This window comes from Platichthys flesus, chromosome 2 (assembly GCF_949316205.1).
Source record: "Platichthys flesus chromosome 2, fPlaFle2.1, whole genome shotgun sequence".
Taxonomy (NCBI): Eukaryota; Metazoa; Chordata; class Actinopteri; order Pleuronectiformes; family Pleuronectidae; genus Platichthys; species Platichthys flesus.
Genome location: NC_084946.1, coordinates 13518399 through 13538985, shown reverse-complemented (window position 1 = coordinate 13538985; position 20587 = coordinate 13518399). Strand labels below are relative to the sequence as shown.

The window sequence follows — 20587 nt, the reverse complement described above, 5'->3', positions numbered from 1 at the left end:
AATACAGGCTGTTGAAGATATTGATCATCTCCTGCTGCACCTTAACAGGTCAATCGGTGCAGAAGGACAGATGGCTCCCAGCTGCAGCCCAGTGACAGGACAAAGGTGTCAGTCCGTGGGTGCACAAATGATGCAGGTGACATATTTACATTGCGTCCCGCCTACAGGGCGTGGAAATTAGACTCCTCTCCAAAACTATTTCACCGGGGAGGGCGGGACACTGAGGGCATCATCATCACCATCGATGGCCCGTCCACCACAGGGGGAGTGAAACAGAGCATCGACATTAACAGTAGCGTTGAGCCCCACAGCTGATCGGAGCACAGATCCAGACAGAGTCGGGACATGATGTGAAGCAGACAGGCTGTGGCTGCACTGCAATGGAGGAGCAGACGCTGGACCGGACTGGATGACTGGAAACCATTAGCCGCCTGGTGGGGATCGACGCTGCCGCTGGCTGCAACGACGAGTGAGTGTGATGCTGTTTAATGTGACTTTCACCGGGAGGAGACGGAGCTGTCTGTCCCTGTTAGCATCTGTCCAGCGCAGCGCCATTAGCAGCAGCTATGATTGATCCAGTTTGAGGCTGACCACGGAGCCTCCGCCTCATCATTGTGTGGAGCTGCCATAGCTCCGGAGCCCGATCCATCACCCATAATCAATAATACATCTAGAGAAGTCCGCGTTAACGCTTCATCCACAGGAGAAGTGTGGTAGTGTGAGGGGATAGCTAACGTTAACGGATCATAACAGCAGGCGACACACAGGATGATCGATTCATGTAAAACACTAACAGACTCAAACTGTCACCCCCACAGTGAATGTGTGATACACGTGTGGACAGGATAAAGGAAAACAGTTGTTTTTATATCCACTAATGGAGCAGCCATTTCTCCTAATGAGCGTCGCGCCGCCAGAGGGGGCGCCACTCCGCATATTCAACAAGCTAACGTGCTATCAGAAAAGTTGGGGCTTCATCCACGGAGCGGGAGCGTGTTGTTCGAACCAGCCCCGCACGCACGCACCACACCACGGCGTGAGGCAGGTTTAAAATGGCGTCGAAAGCATCCGGGTGGTGGTGTGAGAGGAGCTGGTGGCGGCGACAAGAAGAAGTTGGGGGGTCTTTGTGAGAAGAGGCTCCTCGGATCACACTGGGGCATTTCTATTCAGCTGTTGCTAAGCTACCACCCATAGCTGCCACCACGAGAGACGGTGTGGAGGAGAGAGAGAGAGAGAGAGAGAGAGCGAGAGAGAGAGAGAGCGTCACATTCACACTGTGATGCCATACAGCAGGAGCCCAGTGTGTAGGATGTGGCTGAAAGGGATCTATTGAATATAAAATAATCCTAGTGAGGTTTCACTAGTGTGTTTCATCTCAATTGTGCAAATGGTGGTTTGCTTCAATCTGGAATTGGTCCTTTATAGTTAAATACTTTATGTTTACATCAGGAGCTGGTCCTCTTGACAACTGAAGGCCACCACAGGTTCTCCTTCATGTTTGGAAGGGGAGGTGCGGGGTGTTCAGCTGCAACATGCAACTCCACCACTAGGTGTCACTAAATTCTACACACTGAACCTCTCAACACACGTTAAGACCAGTTTATCTTACAGCAATTATTGTGGATTTACATTGGGACGTTGGTGCACCATCACAATTCCATTGGGACACACAAATAAATCTCAGTCATAACTAATGACTATCTAGCTCTCGTATAGGAAATCTGAAACATTCTAAGTAGCTAAATGTTAAACTGTCAATACAAAAACGTTTTATAATGGTTTAGTTTGGTGAAGATGTTGAGTCAGACTGTCATTTTCAGTTTTATTCTCTGATCCGATTTGAAATACTTTGGGTGGATCCTGATGTCAAAATGCATTTGCGGTCTCAAATGAGTGTTTTCATTATTAGCTAGAATGGCACTCAGTTGAGCTCATGCCTGCGCAAAGGCCTAGCAGTCCCCTTATGAACCCACATTTTAATTAACTAGAGACACATTTCACACTCACAAATATCAGTCCCTTTAAAATTCCTGATTTCTTTCATCATCCATGAATTGTTCTCTAAAAAAACTGTGAGATGTTGAGAAACGTCAGAATAATTTTATTGGCCAAGTGTATTTTCACATGCAGGAAATTGACTCTGTGAGGTTGGTGCATCAGATATAAAACAACAATATATATAACTAGAAAACAATATATATATACCGGTAGAAAAAACAATAAGTTATTGGGCACATGCGGAGCTAAGGTGCAGAAATTTGGTTGCTGTTACAGAAAGTGGGGGAAAAAACCTGGATCTGCTTGAGTGTTTTTTTGCAGTTTCTTGAGACTCCAATGAATGTGTTTAATAATTAATTATACTTATAGAAAATCCTTTTTTCCCTTCAGGATCATATGGACACACTGTCTCCAGCTCCACAATCAAATAAATGTGCTGCATAAATAATAAGATTGTACTAAATGTCTGTGCAACATTCTGTGAGTTTTCCACCAGTTGTCTGTGATGTAAATTGCAAATTTGAACAGAAACAGGGACATTTTCAGCAGGTCAGGCTGACAGAACGTTAGGTAAGGATATGCAGTCTCTCTCCATCAGATGGCTGCTTGGAATCTGAAATCAGCTGGCAGCTTTCACTCTGACTCTCTCAGCAGCAGAATCCACCTCAATCTGTTGTGGATGATGTTCAGCTCATGTACGTCACCTTATCTCAGTCTCAGTGGGAACGATTTTCAATGATAATGCAGTGTATAGTTGCACAGATAGTTATATTCTTACAACGGCTTATTTTTTATTACCTTTAGAGATATCTTTGTTGTGAGGACCCAGTGTCTGCACTACAATAATAAACGTATACAGATGCAATTTCCTCCAGAGAGTAATGGAGAAAACAAACAGGTGCAAAAGGTTCTGCTGCTGGAATTCACTGTAATTGGTAAATCTCTAGACTAAAGGCTCTGGCTCAGGCTGTTGGTTAGATTCAGAGGGTTTATTTGACCTGTAACAATCTGGTAATGATTAAGATTTCTTTTCAAATGAGCAGCTGTGAGCCACACAGAGTGTTTTGTGTTCTGAAAGCAGCTTGACTGCAAAGAGCCATATGGAGAGTAGTAGCATCTTTTCTTCTTTGCCACCTTCCTCCCAAAAGCAGCAGAGTCTGTCAGACAACTTGGTTATTCTTCCTCCATGTCAGAGCTGAGGGATCTCTCTGTTTTCACACACTGCATCCGGCTGTGTTGTTCTGACTCTTTTTGTCAGAGCTGTTGCTGCAAATAATCAAATAAGATTGATAAAACAGTGCCCCAGTGAAATGTAGTAGTAAAGTTGAAGCCTAACAGAAAAAGTATAGCAGTTTGCCTCTCTAAAGTGAAAAGTAATACACTTGAATGTCTAGTATAGGCTCATCATGAAAGTTTGAGCAGATAGCTAGAAGGTTACTTCTCATTTGATTCTAATTTGTGAACATCTCTGCTCAGGTTTTGGATATATACATGGAGTTTGTCTTAATGTCTGTCTTAATCTTTTCATTGCCAAAAAAGCTAAATTTTAAGAGCAGCAGGGAACGTAATAAATCTGAGGTTAATGATATTCCAAATATAGTCACAACAATAAGCAGATTGTATATCCTGATGTTTTAATGGATTTGTCAGTTTTACCAGAGAAACTAAATATCTGATGATAAAACTGTTTGTAATTAGCTTGAATGTAATCTCTGTCTTTTCTGTGCTGCAGTTTCATGTTATTTTATGTAATATGATATTCAGTACATATACATGTTACTTAAGTTTTTCATCTAAGATTATCATCTGTGTTTGTGTCGGTCTTATGTGGCGTTGAAAGTAGATTGTTGACAGGGAAATTAATTCGAATTATGATAACATACGTCTGAAAGATAAATGTGAAATGGCGAACACACCTAAAGAGTTTGTGAAGAGGTGCAAATAGGGGTTAAGTTTTAGCGATTAAGTGCAAAACATTATGAATATTTCCCAGGTCCATAGAAACACAGCAGACCCAGAGTCCAGTCTGCAGAAGGCTTAACTTAGTCTAGATGTCTATGTGTGAATGTGTGTTTGGGTGGATTTTGTCATGCTTATTGATCCCTTCACGAACAGATTCAGTTCAGATTAGAGGAAGTGCAGAGATGTAGCAAACTTGAGTGATTTGGTTTTTGCACTGACATGACCACCATGTTGGTTTGTGTGTTGACACAGGAGCTGACACAGTGGTGGATACAGCAGAGCTGTGAGAGTGACTGACCCCTCAACACTTCTCCCCTAGGTGATGTATAAACTCTCCTTCATATAATCCTCAAGTTAATCAATGATCAGAAAACACGGTATCCTGACACAGTGGAGATGAAGATGTAACACATATCACTTCTTTCCTTCTTCAGGGTTTTACAGTAACAGCCATGCCGCCCCCTGCTGACATCGTGAAGGTGGCTATTGAATGGCCAGGTGCTAATGCTCAGCTCATAGAGATGGACCAGGTCGGTATTTGTGTAGAATGTAAGATAAAATAAAACTTCTGCACTACAATTGAGGACATGAGTGTTGCCGAGCTGTGCTATAGTTATGCAGAATACGGTCAAGTGTGCTGTGGTTGTCATGACAACAAACACATCAGGAGAGATATATGTTTTTTTTTTTTTATGTACTAGTGCCTGTAAACTTGGAGCATGAGGGTTGTAGGTTGTAACTCAGTTCCAAATAAATAAAAAGGTTACCACCACTGGAAACTATAGAAGAACAGTTCATGGTTGAATGGGTCTATTTTTGTTTATTGAAGATTATGTTATGTCTGCTGTTGTTTTTTCTAGCAGCTTTTGTTTTGCTAGAAAGAAAACCTCAATCTAAAGTTGAACGAGGCCCTCAGCAATAGGGTTGTTGATAAACAGTCAGACAGAGGTTCCTCCATTTATAGTTAGATATGGTTGTGCAACAAACTTGTGAAGTGTCGATATGTCAATCAAACATTTAATCAGAGATTGATGTGTTATTTCAACTATTTAATATTGTCATTTTCTTCTTTTCTTTCTGTTTGCAGAAAAGACCTTTGTCCTCAATAATACGAGAAGTGTGTGATGGGTAAGGTACTATGTTTTCAGGTTGTTGGTAGGTCTGTACGTCTGTAAGTCACATTCCTGAGAACAGGATATCTCTCCAAAATGCCTTGAGGGAATTTCCTCACATTTGGTACAAATATTCACTTTGACTAAAGGATGAAATTGTTAGATCTTGGCCGTCAAAGGTCAAGCTCACAGTGACCTCACAAGGCACATTTTCTCCGCGTGAAGGTGATATCTCTTGAACACCATCAAGGAATCCTTTTTGCACAAATATTTACTTTGACTCAAAGATTAATCCAAAGATTAATAGATTTTTGTAGCCTCGGGTCAAAGGTCAAGGTCATTGTGGCATCACAAAGTATGTTTATGTTTTTCTTGAACATGATATATTAAGATCAGCTTAAGGGAGTCAAAGATAAAAGTGATCATGTTTTAGTTTTCAGAGGTCATAGTGACATTTATATGAATCTGAAAAAAAAGGATGTATAAATATATGCACAGAATCTGCACTGGTTGGTGGAGGCATACAACCACTGGGCAGTAGTTGTGTCTTTATCTTACTTTTTTTTTTGTTCAATCACCATTGACTGAATATTGTTAAAATCTTCAACGTGTCATTGCCTTTGGCTACCCTCTGTCTCTTGAACAAATTATATGTATGAGATTTTATGTAGATTTAACCAAAAAAGCAGTCAGTTTGGTTATTATTATTATTATTATTATTAGGGCAAAAGTTGCATTGGTCAATTCCGCATAGCTCCCTAAATCTGATGACTTATTTGAAAACTGGTGATGAGCCGATGAAAACTAGAACACTCAGCTAATAAAATCAAAACAATATAACCTAACTTTGACCTGTACCTTTCTGATTTGTGTGTGTTCTTTATTATTGGGGGAAAATACTGTCTCACGACTTCAGATTACTGTGTTAGCACCACCTCATCTGCTCTGTCGAGTTCTGTGGGTGGAGATATGTCATCTTCTGATGATTCTGGAAACTGAAAATTCTTTGCACTTCACTGTTACACACCCACGGAATAATTCTCCTCCACAATCTCTCTGCTCACGGCTTGTGTAAATACGACTGCTGCAGGGAGGAAGCTGACTCTCCGCAACCTTTTGTTCATGTGTACTATGCTGCATTTTAAAACTGCTGCATTATGTTCCTCTGAGTTTGTGATAGATACACTTGCAATGAGTTATACCTTTTTCTCTCTGCGTTTGTCCTCAGCTGGTCTTTGTCAGGCGCAGAGCAGTTTGCCCTGCGTTATGCTGACGGCCCTCAGCTTTATATCACTGAGCAGGTTAGCGCCACTGTTTTCTCCCTAAACTTGTGTTGATATCTTTGTTAATCGCTGTTGATCTTGTACATAAATTCCTTCTCTATTACCTTTTTAGAGCCGTGGTGAAATCAAAAACGGGACCATCCTTCGATTAGCCATTTCTCCTGTGAGTGAACCTCCTTCATAGTCCTGTTCAGTTTCAAACTTTCCTTTTCAACAGGAGAATAATCTAGTAACTGAAGTGCTCGTTCTCTAATTCATATTGTGTAGTAACTACACAGGGTTTGCACACATCAAATCAAATTCTACGTTTGTGCAGGTCTGTGAACGATTTTTGAATCTCTAAAATGTGACGTTATGAGTTACCTTTTACGACACACTGTTTGAGGAAAATCTTTCAGGGAGATTGAATGAAGGTTTTCTGGAGACTGATGATGTCTTAAGCACAGTTGTTTATCTAAATACCTGATGCATCAGAGTGACCAGGCAGATGAACTGTACAGAGAGTAACCCTAAAACTAAATGAACACACACTGCTGTTAACAAAAGAATTGTGTGACTTGATGTGATTCAAGTCACACAATTAAAAAGATGAATCACTAGCTTTTCCTCTGTAAAGGCACAAATTCATCAGCTAACCTGTCATGAGTGCTTTTGAGCCGAGGCACAGCATCAAAAACATCATTCAGTTGTAAATTCATCATGGATGTGAGGTTTCAGTTTTTTCTATCTGGATATCAGGGGCGTGCTGCTCGTCAGCTCCTGGAGAGGATCCAGTCCCACGGCATCGACGCACGCCTCGAGGCTCTGAAAGAGCTCGCCAAGCTGTCTGCAGATCCAACCTTTGCCGCAGAGTTCATCAACATGGAAGGCATCGGGACTCTGGCACGTCTTGTCGAGAGCGGCACCCAGTGAGCACAGCGTCTGTTTTGTTTTGTGATGACAACGTGATATTAATTCAATCTGTAAATTAAACTTCCAATGGAACCTTTTACACAAAGTTATTATGAATTTAGAAGAGGTGAGCTTATGTGAACAGTTAATGACAAACCGTTCTTCACCTCCTTCAGCTTCGGGGAAATGCTGGCCTTCACTCTCACTGCCTTTCTGGAGCTAATGGATCATGGCATTGTGTCCTGGGACCTCATCTCTCTGTCCTTCATCAAACAGGTACCTGCTCCAACATTAGAGTCATCCATCTGACTCATTCGACTTTCACAGAGACATTGCTTGACAAATCTCCCTTTTATTCCTTTTTTATTTACTTTACTTTCCTCTTGTCCTGCGTGATGGAAATGAGTGGGGCCTTTTTTTACTGATACATTTTCTTTTTCTTTAGAAACACTTTTTGACTTTTAAGGATCGCATAAACTTGCGCAAACACTGAATGAGCTCAGACTCTGACTTTTGACATTCACTGGATTACACCTTTAACGCATCTCCTCTTCCTCCAACTCAGATTGCGGGTTATGTGAACCAGCCAATGGTGGATGTGTCCATCCTTCAGCGTTCTCTGGCGATCCTGGAGAGCATGGTCCTCAACAGCCACAGCCTCTACCACCGAGTGGCCCAGGAGATCACCGTGGGACAGCTCATCGGGCACCTGCAAGTGTGAGCACACACACATGCACAGGGGCTTTCCGCACTCTGATATTAGGGCCGAGGAGTGAATGTGGCTATAAAAAATAAAATTTAATAAAAATTGCTGTTGATAGATGCTCTTGCCATTTTTTTAAGGGGTGCGTTCAGGATTCTTAGATGAACCCAGTCTATTTTTATTCTCTTGTCACAAAATCCACTGAAAAGACCAAAACCAACTTGAACCAAGTTTCAGCAGATGTGTCTGTACTACTTTCAGCTGTGGATTAAGACACGTTTATTGTTTTCTAGTCAGCATTTAAGGCAGCAATAAATGTGAGCTTGATTAAAAAATAAAGAGCATGCAATAATCCTAATGATTAAACATCTCATCTGGGATCGTGTCAGTGTCCACTTAAATGAAACTATAACGTTTCAGTTACTTAGACATTGTTTGTTAGTGTGATAAATGAATTTTTTGTTTGAGTATTTTTTATGGTAATAAAGAAATGTCCACGAAACATTTAACGTAAAATTGAGTGTTAGAGTGGTGTCTAAAAATCCTGCACTCACCTCAGAAATATTCATAGGCTGGTAATTAAGATGGACGAGGTGTCTCCACTTCCTCCTGTTATATCAAAATATCCTGTCTTTTACTTTGGTCCATCTCCCATCCTCTAACATGGACGAGGAGGAATAAAGATGTATTGGCTGTCATCTCAGCCATCTTAATATTCAGTCTATGGCAATAGTTATAGTGAAAGAGTAAGAATAAGTGTGATGTAGGTTAGTTGTGAGCCTGAGATCTGTGGAGATTTGTGGACCACGATGCTTCTAACTGGTTGTTATGATGCTGAATGATCTTTCAGGTCCAACCAGGAGATCCAGACGTACGCCATCGCTCTCATCAATGCACTTTTCCTGAAGGCGCCAGAGGACAGACGACAGGTCAGTGAACAGCAGTCACAGAGAAAATGACTTGAGTACACTTTATAGATAGACTTGACTGGAATACTAATACTGTTCAAGTTGCACATTACATTAAAAAAGCCACCCATGCATAATCATTTTACATTTAGTCATAGTAGTCCTATTTATTATCGGAACCAGAGAGTTGCCTCACCCTGGTTGCTCCTGTGTGCAGCAGTAGGTTAGTTGAGGCTAATCTCATGGGTAGATGTCTGTCTGCCAGCTGACACGTTGTGGATTCTGTCTGACAGTCATTGCTGTAATGACACACTCTCTCTAAGTAGAACTCCGCTTCCTTTTAGGTTTTTACATTTGTTTTGCTGTAGTGATAGTAATAGTTCACAGCAGCCCTCCGGCCATAACTGACCGAGTACCATAAGCCATTTTCAGACATGGCAAATAGCCAAATTGGGTCAGGACATTTTCTGGAGTTTGCCTTTGTCATATGAAGACGGCAGAAGGAGATTGTTTACGTCAGTCGGTTCACAACAACAGGAAAATGTCCAGAACATTCAGAGGGGCTCACACTGACATTTTATAAGGGTGCTGGCAGGAAAAGTCACCGGAAATTGTCCGTCACAACTGGCTCTGACATTCGATTTTCATTTACTGCTCCCCCAAATAATTTGAGGAATGTCGGCCTTCTGTGCATGTCTGAAAGCAGCTACAGTAGCCTATACGAAGAAAGAGTTCAGAGGGGATTCATTAGTTCTGTTAAAGTCAAGGATTTACCTTAATGCCATGGTCTTTCACTCACTTTACAATGTAGAGTGTGTAATACTAGTCAAACAGTCAGAAGGAGATGAATTCAAAAGTCAGTTATCATTAAAAACACCATCCACATACAGCAACCTAATGTTGAATGGTGGAAGTCTATATTCACATTATGTCGCGATTGTCCATCTTGATGTAAGAGATGCAAAAACAAAGCGTTTTCTGTATCTGAAATATCTTTGAAACACAAAACAAATGTACAAAAACTAAAGGAGTGAGGGCTTTTTAAAAGCTGTCACTGAACACTAGTGTCTCACCCCCCTGAGCTGTGCTCACTCTTATCCCAGCTCAGTTAGTGCCCTAACGTACTGCAGTGCCTCATCCTGTTTCATGCTGTTTTGTCTCCGTGTGTGTCAGTGTGTATGCTATTTCTAAAAGATGTTATATCTGATCTAAATATCAATGGAGGATTTTCTGTCTGTTTGTCTCTGTTTGGATTTTCTCAACAACCACTCAACCTCAAACTCTGCAGGTGTAATACTGATGAAACATGAATGTGCTGCATTGACTATAACGTTTTTTAGATGAGCTGTTGTTGAGTAAATCGACAGACCGTTAATCCTCTGTTTGCTCTAACCTGCCAACTGTACTTTGTGTTACCATGGCAACCATGTTTTCTCCTCACTAGAGACGAGCCATTTATGATTTCACTGACGATCAGTTTAGTTTTTTTACTCATTGAAGTCTTAAGTCTTAAGTCCTAAGATTTAAAAGACAACACTTCACTACTACTACTTTAAAAGGAATGATAATGTAGACTGAATTATTGTATTTCATTAAGTGTTGACATTATGCAGTGTGTGTACACTTAAGAGAAAACAACAACTCTATTTATGAATGTGTACCGCGTTGAATGTTAATTTTTAATAATCAGCTCCAGCCTCTTTATCGAGCCCCCACTATTCCAAGTGGATGAAATAGGCATCTGTTATTTGTCATTCGGATTCACTGTGAAAGCTGTTTTGACCTCAGTGAGTGTCGACCACCATTTGACATAAAATATATGGGAAATTAGGTTGAAAAATTATTCTGGTAAAAATATTTGTTTCCGTAATTTAAAATTTAACTAAGAAGTACAGCTGTCTTTTCATGTTGCTGCTCTTGACCACTGGAGGGTGATCTGAGTCAGTTCTAGTGAGTTAAATACAGCACATACTGTCTGGCTCAGTTGAGTCAGTTTACAGCCCAATCAATACACAGGTTACTGTTAAATACTTTCTTCTCACTTATATAATTGTCAAAGAAGTGATGTGTGAAAATTGATCTGAAAGTTTTGAAGCAATGTATAATTTATCTATGTATTAATTTCAGCCTTTATTTTACCAGCTTAGTCCCATTGAGATTAATACACTCCTTTACAAGAGAGACCTGTCCAACAATCGCAGTATCACAGTTTAAGCAGTTAAAGTATTTAACAGACAAACACATATGGTAACTAAAATCACATTCCAAGAGTACATTCCTCCGCCAAAGCCCGAACAGTCCCCTCGTGAAACCACATTTAAATTCACTGGATCCCGATTTTCATTTGTGTTTACAGCAAATTTCACACACTTATAAATAGTAGTCTTTTCATCAAGCTGCAAATATAATTATGGGAGATGCTGAAAAAAGGCCCCACTCTCTGGATTCTTTAGCAAAATTTAATGGGTTTCTTTTCCAGTTCGGTCAAAACTTTGGGAACAAGAAATTGCAGATAGCTGTTTGGTCTCTCCACTTTTGAGTCTTCATATAAACCCCAACTTATCAGAGGCCTTTACCAGAATACTTTTTCATTATCCAGCTTCTCTTAACCTACCACCTGTTTACATGATTTCCTGTGCTATGAAGCTGGTTATCAACAGTCTTAGGAAACGCTGGCTTCTCTTATCCAGCTACAAGCACGTTCATGTGACCGAGGTGACATTGTCTGAACTAAGAGTAAAGTTCTTGATATAATATAAGAAGTAACGCAGGTTGAATCGGTAATAGCGACCTTTAATAGGGACTTTCAACACAGTGAAATATAAATGAAATGATGGTCATAGAAGTAGAAAGGCAAAGAAGCCTGATCTTAAAAGAATATTAAATATTAACTGTGAATAATTTGAGGAATGTACATACTGCTTAGTAGCCTGTTTAATTTTTACTTTGTTTACATTAGTGATGTCAGACTTTTTCTGCTGCCACAGCAGAGAGGAGAGATGAGTGTGTGTGTTAAACCAGAAGTTACTTCGTAGTCGAGGCCCCGTGGCTCCATGATTATTAAAATATTGATAAAAAGGTCCCCTTCTCCTCAGATGGTTGTTTAAAGCATGTAAGGTGGCTTTGCGTTCTTATTCGACGTAGTGCTGTTCTATGTCTGTATTCTGTTGCATGCTGTGCCAGTGATGTATCCCTGTATCTCATGGTTCGTGTGTGCACTTTTTGTTTCCATTGCTGTTACTCCCATGTCCCTCCTCCCTCCCTCCAACCCTTAGGAGGAGTATACTAACCCACTGGAGCAGCACCTCACTGTGAGTACACATCCCGCAGCATCTCATACCGTCCTCTCCACCCACATTCCTTCTCCTCCCTCACTCTCTCCTGGTGTTTCTGAGTCATGAACAGCCGCTGTGTAATCCATGCAAATTGAGAAAGAACCATAGCTTGCCCCAGCAGCAGACAGACTGTGTTGACATATTGAAGTAAGACCCTGTTGCCATGTATCAGGGAGGGAGCTCAGAGTTCAAACGAGAGATAGAAATATAGCTTCAGGATGTTGCTACATTTCAGTAATCGCTTTAAATTCAGATTTTCTGTTGGTAGATTTAAAGTGAGGTCTTTCTACTTTTCTGCTCCTCCCTTCCTGCTTCTTCTGACCTGTGTGTTGGATTATTGTATCTCTTCCTCTCAGGAAATGGCGAGCACTTTGGCCCAGAAACACTTGCGATCCATCATCCTCAACGTGAGTATGAAGTTGATGCTCTGCTCCAGTGGCTGTTAAGCTTCCAGACAGCTGTGAAATACACGGGTGTCAATTTTAAGACACTTTGAATCTAGTCACTACTAAAACTCTGGAAAACTTTATAAAAACACAGATTACGTCTCTTCAGCCTTCTTGGGGTTTTTGGTCATTGGAGGTCTGAAAGTTTCAGCCCTGATACAAAGCAGAGAAGGCGATAGAGCTGTACTCACTCGGGGAGCTGTGACACAAAACCAGCAAATGTGATATGGCATGAAGATCCATGAAGTGGAACAGAGTCTGCTCTGAATATAATTCCTTTTGGCACCAACTCATCTGGATGTGGCTGCAAATATTAGTGAGGAAGACGCTGCACTCCTGAGTCCTGGAGCCAGAAACATTTCTGCAGCCCTGCATGCTCTGACGGATGATTTAATTAGACCTGGTTAACTGCTGGATGCTCCCACTGTCTCTGTTATCGCCTGTTAAAAGGCAGAATTAAAAAAATCATTTAACATTTCCTTGACCGACAATTGCACATGCTCTTCAGCTCGTTGAAGAACAATCAATCAAGCTTTTAATTTTACATTCTAGAGGTATATTGGTATGAGTGCTCTTTGAATTATTCATAGGTTGTTGGTGCACAAATTGCAACCTATGTAGAGATTCTGTTCCTAACTCAAGTTCTCCTTTTCTAGCATGTTATAAGAGGAAATCGACCAATTAAAGCTGAAATGGCACACCAGCTGTATGTGCTGCAGGTGTTGACCTTTAACCTATTAGAAGAGAGAATGATGACCAAAATGGATCCTAATGACCAGGTAAAGAATTTTTTTTAATTTCTGTTTCTTTTCTTAATGCTGATTAATCCTCTTAAAACTGATTCCTGCACCCCCCCCCCCCTGCCCAAAATGTGTCCTGCCATCCAAATTTGTTTGCTTCACACTTAATGTTTTTCTGCCGTTCAATTCAAACAACTGTCTGTTAATGTTATGTCCTCTTGTTTTGCCTCAGACCCAGAGAGATATCATTTTTGAGCTGCGTAGGATTGCCTTTGATGGAGAAAATGACCCGACAGGCACAGAGAAGAGAAAGGCCATGTACACCAAGGACTACAAGATGCTGGGTTTCACTGTGAGTCTCCATATCGCAGCTGCTTCTGTTTGGGGAGAGAACACTTTTCTTAAGATTAAACAGAAAAAAAAAGTATGTTTTTAACAGCTTTATTGTCTCTTCATATTATTTCTGTGTTAAGAACCATGTGAACCCAGCGATGGATTTCACCCAGACTCCTCCAGGGATGCTGGCTCTGGACAACATGCTGTACCTGGCAAAAGTTCACCAGGACACGTACATCAGGGTGAGTTCTGGCCTAGGGCATCGCTTCTCACAGCTCACGAAGGCGTAGAAGTCAACCACACCTAACGTGTCCCCTCACCCCTGACAGATTGTCCTGGAGAACAGTAGCCGAGAGGACAAGCACGAATGTCCCTTTGGCCGGTGCGCCATCGAACTCACTCGAATGTTGTGCGAGATCCTCCAGGTTGGAGAGTTACGTAAGTAGATGTGTGTGTAACAGGATATGTAGCTCTTGTTCTTCTATCAAATCGTTGACTCGAAATGGGATAAACACGTGTCTAGTGTCCGAAGGGTAAAGAAACAAACCACATAACTGCAATGTTCACCGATCGATTTCCTGGCCAGGAAAAACTCCCTGACCTTGTTTTCTGTCTCCTTCTATACTGCGATCTTTGAAATATGTTGGAGGATTCTTCTTTCACTCCATTTTTTTCATTATACAACTGAAATCGTTTCTTTTCTTAGCTAACGAGGGCTGCAACGACTACCACCCCATGTTCTTTACCCATGACCGGGCGTGGGAGGAGTTCTTCTGTGTCTGCATTCAGCTGCTTAATAAAACCTGGAAGGAGATGAGGGCCACGGCCGAGGACTTCAACAAGGTGGGGGATTAAAGAACTCACAATTTTCTTTAATATATTCATATTTATATACGAGTTTAAATCTCCAGCCTAACTTTCATTGTGTACTTGGGAGTTAACGCAAACATCACAGATATATAGCACTCTGCCCCCGGAAGATAATCAGAACCCATTCACTCTGTGCAGTAGATTGGATTTTTAAAATGAAATTCTAACCTGTAGTCAGACACTTCAAATTGATTTCAGGTGCATCTATGTTTGCATACATTTTCCTTGAGTTTTTTTGAGAACTTGACTGGAGTCCAACTTTGTCCAATTGAGTAGTTAAGACATATTTTTAAGTATAGTTTAGGACATAGTTTAGTAAAGCACCTGTGTACATAAGGTTCCATATTAAATGTGAGTCGAACGTGAAGTCATGAAGTTCAAGGAACCCTTTATAGATCTGACTGTCCAGGCACTTGAGTGCCTTCGCCAAAGCTCAGACTTAAAGCTCACAGAACATCTGTACAGGGACCTGACGTTGATTCAGACACTTTATCCGATCTAAGCTAAATAGGATGTGGCAGGAAGAAAGAGATCTACTCTCTCAATCCTGGTGTAGAGGGTTTGAATAGACCTGCCTATTAAGAATAAAGCTGTGATTGCTACCCAAGAGACTTTTAGAAATTACTGAATTGAAGTCTGAATTACAAACTATTGTTAATACATGTTCTCAATCTGTCATTATAGGTATCTGCGTGCTGATTGATGGAAGTAAATGGCAATTATATCCATTTAAAATTAGATTTAATCATAATCAAGTGTGCAAAACTTTCTGAAAGTGCTTCATATTCTTCAGCAATGAAGTTTACATTTCAAATAATTATACCTTTTGATAGGCAAAGATTTCTACTTTCTAAATTGGAAAATAAGGGTTCTGTGAATTGCAGCTCAAGAACTGTCATGGTTCACTCAAAACCATCGCAAGCAGATTTGAAAATGTTACTAATCACGTCTTTTCCTCAATCCTTCTTGTGTGCGCCCGTGCGTGTTAACCGTACCCAGGTGATGCAGGTGGTGCGTGAGCAGATCACCAGAGCTCTGGCCATGAAGCCGTCATCTTTAGACCAGCTGAAGAATAAACTGAGAGGCCTCAACTACTCAGAGATCCTGCGTCTGCGGCAGTCGGAGAGAATGAGCCAGGATGACTTCCAGTCTCCACCTATCATGTATGTCTGTGTCTCCAACACAATCTGTGTTTAACTGCTATAGTCTTTAACTGTTTGTTTCTATCCTCCCTGGACATTCACATCAGTGGATTTTAACTAAATGGTTAGAGTATTGCATCATTAGAAACAGACTTCTGCTCAAATCCACAATCAGCTCTATAAGTGTAATTGTAGATAGTATAGTGTCGTGCACATTTGTGTGTGTGTCTATGTTGCTGAAGCTGTGCTTGTATCACAGCGAGCTGCGGGAGAGAATTCAGCCCGAGATCTTAGAGCTCATCAAGCAACAGCGATTCAACCGGCTGTGTGAGGGAAGCTGCTTCCGTAAGCTGGGGAACCGCCGAAGGCAAGGTATACATCCGCCATCACTGTGCTTGTTACTGCAGCTGTTGATTATCAGCTAAGCTTTGTGTTCCCTGTCTCGATTGTAGAGAAGTTTTGGTTCTGCAGACTCTCTCTGAATCACAAAGTGCTGCACTACGGGGACCTGGATGAGTCGCCTCAGGGTGAGGTGGCTTTTGAACTCCTCAGTGACAAGAGTAAGACACATTCACACCCTTTTTCATGGCTTCATTTTTCAGACCTTTTATAACACAACGTCACACAGACCATGGATTAATTATATCTTTTGGATTCCTCATAGTTCCCGTATCAGATATCAAGTCCGTGGTAACTGGGAAAGACTGCCCTCATATGAAAGAAAAAAGTGCTCTCAAACAAAACAAGGTAGTATTATTGTTACTGTTATTTTTTCTTCTCGTCATTCGAGTTGTTCTCTCGATTCTTTTACTGTGACCCAGTGTAGATACAAAGTTTTGTCTCGCTCTCTCAGGAGGTGCTGGAGTTGGCCTTCTCTGTCCTCTACGATCCCGATGAGACGCTCAACTTTGTTGCACCAAACAAGTATGAGGTAAGCTCTGCAACTCTAAGGCTTAAAGCTACACTATTACACTACTACAGCTACACTGTTGTTGGGATATTTTTAGTCTGGTAAAGTCAAACCGCCTTTTCCCCCTTGGTGTGATTTGTTTGGACAGTTGCAAATACTGTAAACAAGCTATGTATCCTCAATCTGACCCAACGTAGCCAAAGAAACGACACGCTTAGATTCAAGTTTAGATATAAGTTTAGACACTTATTAACTGATTCCGATTCGTGCAAATTGACTTAAAGTATGTAAACTATAATTGCCAGAATTTATTAGAATTAGTATTATCATCCACCATAAAACAGTGCATGCTCAGCTGACGTCATCAGTTTCAATACGAGTCAAACGTATTTTTTCTCTTCTTGATGATTTATTTGTAATCACCGCCACAATATCAACACTGATCACCACATAATGATCGATACTTTGATTCAATTGGTAAAATCTCACAGCCGCACAAGATTCATTCAGATTCTCCTGACTCGTCTGCCTACCTCTCTTTTGCTTGCTCGTGTCAACACACACACACACACACACACACATCTCTCAGGACTTGTCTTGGTACTGGGTGTGTACGGGGACAATATCTTCTCAGTCAGAACCAAATGTCTACACAAACACAAATCAACGTATGGACAGACACACAGTTGTATTCTCTATACTGTAGCTCACGACACATGTTATGACAAATAATTATTCATCCTTAATGTGTGTTCTTGCATTGTGTTGGGTGTTGTTGTTGTTTGGAGCAGTACTGCATCTGGACCGATGGCCTGTGTGCGCTGCTGGGCAGAGAGATGGGCAGCGACCTCACGCGCAGTGACCTTGATACTCTCATCAGCATGGAGATGAAGCTCCGCCTCCTTGACCTTGAGAACATCACAATCCCGGAAGCGCCTCCCCCTGTCCCGAAGGAGCCTAGCTCGTACAACTTCACCTACAACTACAGCTGAGATGTGTGTGTGAGTGTGTGTGCGAGTGGGCGCGAGTGTGCATTTGCACTGCATGTGTTTGTTTGTTCAGGATGAGAATACTTGCTCTGTTGACGAGTTTACCTTCAAGTATTTCCCCCAGAAAAAGGCTACTTTTGAATTTTACTTTTCACAACATTGGAGCCTTCTCCTCGTTTCTGTGTTCTTGATGCCGTATGATTCATCATATAGAAGAAATGTGTTTATAGCTTCAGAGGGAGGTCAGAGGTCAGGGTTCCTTTACAGAGAAGTTCTCCTGGAGCTGGTAGAGATTTAGTGATTGGATCTTATTTATCAGTTTAACACTCACTAATGTATTAATAATCTATTGATAGATTGAATCTATAAAATCGTGGGAAAATAGGAATCACTTTCCCCACAGCCCGATTTGATATAATGAGAGTACTTGTTTCGTTTCAAAGCCCAAAGATCTTCAGTGCGCTGTAATGAAATCTAATGAAAACCAGCAGGGTAATATTTAAGAAGCTGAAAAACTATAAACTAACTATATTTCTAACAGTTTAAATGTACCATTAAAAATAATCATTATAAATGATGCTGATGCTTGCTCTCGTCGTTATAGTTTGACTGTAAACTACATTTTAGGCTCTAGACCAGATTTGACTTTCACTGCACTAATGCGATGTGCGGAGAGGTCCAGCAACATGTCTCTGTACTTTTTAATGATAAGTGCTGTAGGGGAAAAGAACAGAAGACGCTCAGGAGAGGGCATGTTAGGCTCTTTAGGTTTTCACAGAAAACTTCTCCCAAGGATGTTAATGGATCATGGAGAAAGTTGTAAACTGCTTCACATTCTTATCGACAGATCTTTTAATTGTCTGCTGATCAACTGATCATTTAACTGACTAATACATATTCACTTTAAACTAAATACAGTAACTGTTCTAGTGTCTGTTTACTCATTCATGCTGCCTCACTTTGTTTCACTCACTTTTCTGCTCAGAGTATTGAGTAACCTTTTCGTAGCCATTTTCAATAACATGTCAATATATCCCACTGAAATGAAACTATCCAAGTAGGTGACGAGTTATGAAGATGCGCCTGCTTATCAAAAGTGTGTATGTTTTGTATTTGTTTGTATGTGAGTGGATAGATTGTAACAAAACTGATACAAGTCAGGATTAAACCTCTGACATCCAACACATACAAACCTTTCTTTTCCAATCATAGTCACTGCATTGCCTTATCAACATATTTTGCATATCAGCATTAATAAGTAGTATATGAATGGTTTACTGTAAAACACAAAATCACACAATATAACGCAGTCGTAGCCAATAGCAGGAGAATATTAAGCATTCATAAATGTTTTTAGTAACAACTTTAACTTTTCTTTTGAAACATTTATTAATATACATATATTAACACAGGTGTATTAACATTAACAAATAATGAACATTTGATAACACAGTATATATCAGTTTTCAACATTTGTTATTTATTGGTATATATATATATGTATATGCATTCATTAAGTGTTTCGCATATAAACAGCAGGAATTAAACTAAAGATTTAGTTACATAAAGATGAGATATCAAACATTCATGTACTGTTTGATTTATATGTGCTACAACTACATGATAGTGTGCTGTAAACCATTTATTAGTTGTTTATACGCTTGCTAAAGTGTTATATGGGGAAATATAATACAGAGAGTTACATGGTATTATTCAGCTGTACAGTGGTTTTGTTTGAAGCAAACTTACTTTCACATTCCAAGAGTGTTTGACGCCTCTGGTGTTTGAATTAATCAGCCTTCTCTAAGCTCAAATTTAGACTTTTTATCGCACTGTGCGCAGGCAGAGCTGAATTCAAAGGGACTAAGCAGCAGTTCTGTTGGCCTCTTTTAGTCGATGTGCCAGATTTACTGCCCTCAAATGAATGGAAGCTGGTCAAAAGCCACAGAGGGACGAGCCGTGGGCATCAGGAACATTTAGTATGGCTCATATGAGCAGTCAGAGTCTTGTACTTTGTATACAGTGGTCTCGATTAGAGTTTTAAAGCTTGATATCTTTTTTTTTTATTCCCAGTTTCATTGGTTCTAAACTCCCTTCGTATTTCATTCAAGTCACTCAATGTCCTGTCGACTTACTGTGGTACTAAACACTGCTGTCATCTGTTAATGCAGAATAGAAGTATATTTTTGTAAGTGATTGTACAATCTAATCAGCTGTGAAGAGGAGGGGTATTGAGCTAACATGACACTTTGCATCAGCATGTACGAACCATCCAGCACGCACGTCACTGTGGAAGAACATTTCACACTGGAATTTATTTTTTGTGTCAAATTGTTTTCGTATCACTCACATTTTCAAACCACAATCACCTCATATCATTTAGGGACGACGCCCACTCCAGCACCTAATGATGATGTCAGTGTTAATGTAAAGATTACAAATGGAAGTTACTGTTATTGAAAAGGCATATTTGTTTGATTTGTTTATTTCAAATTGTTTTCTTTTCGTTTTTTCGACTGCTTAAAAAGTTTGCTTTATATTCCAGCAGGTCAGTCAACCTTTTATCTGCTCTCTGAAAATAAAAATAAAAACGCAGCTAAAATATATCCAGAAAACTCAGCAAAGTTTCCAGTGTGGAAAGAGTTGTTGCATCGGACGTGACAGTACAACTTGAAGTTTTCGCATCTTGTACTCTTTTACATGACTCGCTAAAATATTTATTTACACTTGCTAGTGACAGTTCAGAATGACTTGTTGTTAGTTGGGAAATAACAACATCAAATATTGTATACATATGGATAATTGTATGTATATACAGTATTGTGTTGCCTTATTGAAAGAGATGTATTATGTTTTGTGTGAATAAATACAAAGTCTAACTAGTGGTGAAAGTTCATTTTTATTAGCAGGTACTTTGTTATATGCACCTTTTAAATTAAAGGCTCAGTCTGTGATTGAAGGG

The 20587-nt window shown here is 40.4% G+C and overlaps 1 protein-coding gene across 4 annotated transcripts; it reads left to right on the top strand.

Annotated features, from left to right (window-relative positions):
- Positions 1–225: 225 nt before the first annotated feature.
- On the top strand, positions 226–20507 carry elmo2 (engulfment and cell motility 2). Of its 4 annotated transcripts, none has more exons than XM_062398759.1 (23): positions 226–469; positions 4213–4279; positions 4395–4490; positions 5048–5088; positions 6301–6373; positions 6468–6518; positions 7094–7263; positions 7423–7522; positions 7812–7957; positions 8800–8878; positions 12133–12168; positions 12549–12599; positions 13295–13417; positions 13611–13730; positions 13852–13956; positions 14044–14152; positions 14421–14557; positions 15584–15747; positions 15986–16098; positions 16179–16286; positions 16391–16473; positions 16580–16657; positions 17428–20507. In XM_062398759.1, exons 3-23 carry the CDS (start codon positions 4413–4415, stop codon positions 17626–17628), a joined length of 2166 nt encoding a protein of 721 aa, XP_062254743.1. In that variant the 5' UTR covers positions 226–469; positions 4213–4279; positions 4395–4412; the 3' UTR covers positions 17629–20507. The 4 variants fall into 4 exon arrangements, with proteins under 4 accessions (XP_062254743.1, XP_062254735.1, XP_062254751.1 ...); XM_062398751.1 differs by having other exon boundaries at positions 7812–7963; XM_062398767.1 differs by lacking the exon at positions 12133–12168 and having other exon boundaries at positions 7812–7963.
- The last annotated feature ends 80 nt before the right edge of the window (positions 20508–20587 follow it).